The 2847-nt window shown below is 40.9% G+C and overlaps 1 protein-coding gene across 1 annotated transcript; it reads right to left on the bottom strand.

Moving 5' to 3' along the window:
• Positions 1 to 702: 702 nt before the first annotated feature.
• On the bottom strand, positions 703 to 2810 carry LOC141317275 (E3 SUMO-protein ligase ZBED1-like). The gene is made up of 3 exons (XM_073833030.1): positions 1997 to 2810; positions 1599 to 1897; positions 703 to 1431 (listed from the first exon to the last, which is right to left on the bottom strand). The coding sequence occupies exons 1-3, from the start codon at positions 2808 to 2810 to the stop codon at positions 703 to 705; spliced, it is 1842 nt and encodes a 613-aa protein (XP_073689131.1).
• Positions 2811 to 2847: the final 37 nt, after the last annotated feature.

The raw sequence follows: 2847 nt of genomic DNA, 5'->3' as shown, positions 1-2847 counted from the left end.
TAAATTAGAGAATAATTACTGCAGTATATTGGCTTACATTGACCGGACTAGTATTACCCAGGTTTGATTGGTCTCACAAAATGCTGCTGTTCACAAAGAGGTGACAGTGGCACTTATAACTGTAATGAGGTGAAGAAATCAGAATTCATAACTTGCATTCAAAATACACAACACTTTATTGTGCAAGTTTTGCAACTTGAAAACATCTTTAAACTGGCTACAATGTAAACAATATGTCCCCTGTAACTGCAAAATGACAACTTTATCCACTGGACTTTCATTAAGGCAAATTACCTGAAACAGGTAAATACAAAATGAGTGAAACTTTTCACTTTGTGAAACATTAATAATATTACTTCAAGTCCAACCAGGTAGTATTCAAGTATTTAAAATATAAAATAAGTTTAACTTGAAAACTTCTTAAACAACTAAACCTTCACTAAGGCAACTTGCATCCATACGGACTTTGCTTCAAGATGAGGTATATTCATACACACATTTAAACAAATAATAAATAGTAAACTAAAAGTATGCAGTTTGCATAAATAATACTATTGCTCAACCCCAGGAACAGTACACTGTATTCAAGTATCAAAAATATAAAAGAAGTGCAATATGGCTTGCAGGCTTATCCTGTAGCATTGAAACAATGCACATATTTCAACCTCATGGACAAGCTCCATAAATTAGGCATTTCAGCCATCACAAATTTTGAGCAAGGAAAACCAGACAGTCCACAGTATCTGGTTTGAGTGCAGCTCTATGGCATGTGATGATATTGCCACCGGTGCTGAACACTCTCTCAGACGGAGCACTTGTGGCAGGTATGCATAAATACTGTTGAGCTAGTTTTGCAACACGGGGGAAGTTTGCCTGATAGCATCTCCACCACTGCAAAGGGTCTGCATCACTGTCAACCTCTTTGGTCTGCAAGTAGGCTCTCAGCTCCATCTTGATGTTTTCCTCTTCTGAGAATGTTTCTCCGCTGCAGCCCATGCTGCTGGTGCTCTGCTTTTTGAAAAAGCTGGACAAGGACTTTTTTCTCTTTTCCTCAGGTGGAGCAACATGCCCTGCTGCAGCTGCTGCAGCACCAGAAGGCCCAGGGAGAGGGTCTTGCCGTTGATCCTTGAGTGACTTGATTTCTTCCACTGCTCTGGAAATGACATGTTCCACATTTTCTTTCTTTGTGTAGGTGGTTCTGAATCGTGGATCAAGGAAAGATGCGATATCGAGCAGGTTATCTGTGTCTGAGTATTTCTCGTTCAAGTAGGCTAGAATATTTCTCTTCACATCCCTGGCCAGTTCAGTGTTGTCGTCTTCCTCAGCAAGAATGGTAGTGTTGAACAGATGAAGTACTGGCTTTACGTATGACACGCTGACATAATGCTCTCCAGATAAGGCATCTGTGAAGTCCTGGAGTGGGCTCAACACCTGACAGAGAGAGAGAGAGAGAGGGAGAGGCATTAATGTTATTTTCATAACAATAAAATTAAAGAAGTGCATTCACTGGATGCAAAGGAATAGAAAAAAGAGCTTTGTTTTATTTAAAATAAAAATAATTAAAAATAGCACATAATAAAAGAAAAACAACCACACACCTTGTTGACAGCCTCCAGGACTTCCACATCTTGCCACCTGAGGATTAAATGCCTTGAATTTTTATCAGCTGTTAGAACCTGATTGATGGCTCTCTCTTGCTCTAATACTCTTTGAATCATCATCTGACGTGATCCCCATCTGGTGGGTGTCTCAGTTGTGAGCTGGTGCTTTGGAAGACCCAGTTCATCCTGTACCTTGGCCAGGTCCCTCCTTTTTTTCCATGAGTATGAAAAGGCTGCCACAATTTTTTTGCAGACTCCAGCTGCACGCTGTATGCGGTCATCTTTCATAGCTCTCTCTGTAAAAACGGCAAAAGGGTATTACTATTATTATTATATATTTATTATAACAGTCAGATTAATTAAATGTAATAATTAATATAATAACTAGGGCTTACCAATGGCTAGGTGAAGCCTGTGACCAAAGCACTGGAGTCTTGTCCAATTATTCAGCTCAATTGCCTTAATAATGTTGGCTCCACTGTCTGTTGTGATAGCCACTAGTCTGTGCTCCGACAGCCCCCAGGAATCCAGAACCTCTTGCAAGCCTGCCGCTAGTAACTCGCCAGTGTGATCATCGGGGAAAAAGCTTGTTTGCAGACAATGACTATGCAACACCCAGTCGTCACTTATAAAATGAACAGTCAGGCTTAGGTATGGTTCCATGCTCCGACTAGACCATAAATCAGTTGTTGCTGAGAAGTGGCGAATGGTAGCCAAGTCTGCTTCTACCTTGGCTCTGTGCTTTTGGTACAAGTTAGGGATTGCTGTTCGGCTAAAGTAATTTTGACTTGGTAAAACATATCTGGGATCCAGTACTTTAATCATCTCCTTGAAGCCAATTTTCTCAACAGTATTAAGCGGTACCATGTCTTTAGCTAAGTGGAAAGTAATAGCGTTGGTAATATCTTTCCACCGTTTGCTTTTCTTGTCATAGGCAGTCCCCTTAGTAAACGCGTCTTTGAGTGACGTCTGAGTCGCGTTTTGTGTTGCAGTGCCAACTTTATCGTTACCTGCAGATGTGGAAGAGGATGCAGATCTTAGTTTCATGCATTCTTCATATTGCAGGACATGTTTGTGGCGGAGGTGGTGAAGCAAATTGCTTGTGTTGCCTCCTGTGGCTACAACTTTAGCCCGACAACATTTACATATGATGGTTGTTTGATCAACGTCAGATTTTTTAAAGCCGAAGTATTTCCACACAACCGACATGGCTCCTCTTTTCGGAAGAAGTTCCTCTTTGTCTGTG

Source organism: Garra rufa, unplaced genomic scaffold (genome assembly GCF_049309525.1).
Source record: "Garra rufa unplaced genomic scaffold, GarRuf1.0 hap1_unplaced_619, whole genome shotgun sequence".
Taxonomy (NCBI): domain Eukaryota; kingdom Metazoa; phylum Chordata; class Actinopteri; order Cypriniformes; family Cyprinidae; genus Garra; species Garra rufa.
The sequence above is the reverse complement of the archived record's forward strand: the minus strand, read 5'-3'. Positions and strand labels throughout refer to the sequence as shown.

Bases quoted from the DNA above. Each gene is read 5' to 3' on its own strand.
- LOC141317275 (XM_073833030.1), bottom strand. From the start codon at position 2,810: ATGTCGGTTGTGTGGAAATACTTCGGCTTTAAAAAATCTGACGTTGAT. The intron at 1,898-1,996 runs GTAAGCCCTAGT...CCGTTTTTACAG, and splicing joins CAGGCTTCACCTAGCCATTG to AGAGAGCTATGAAAGATGAC. The intron at 1,432-1,598 runs GTGTGTGGTTGT...TCTCTCTGTCAG, and splicing joins TCCTGGAGGCTGTCAACAAG to GTGTTGAGCCCACTCCAGGA.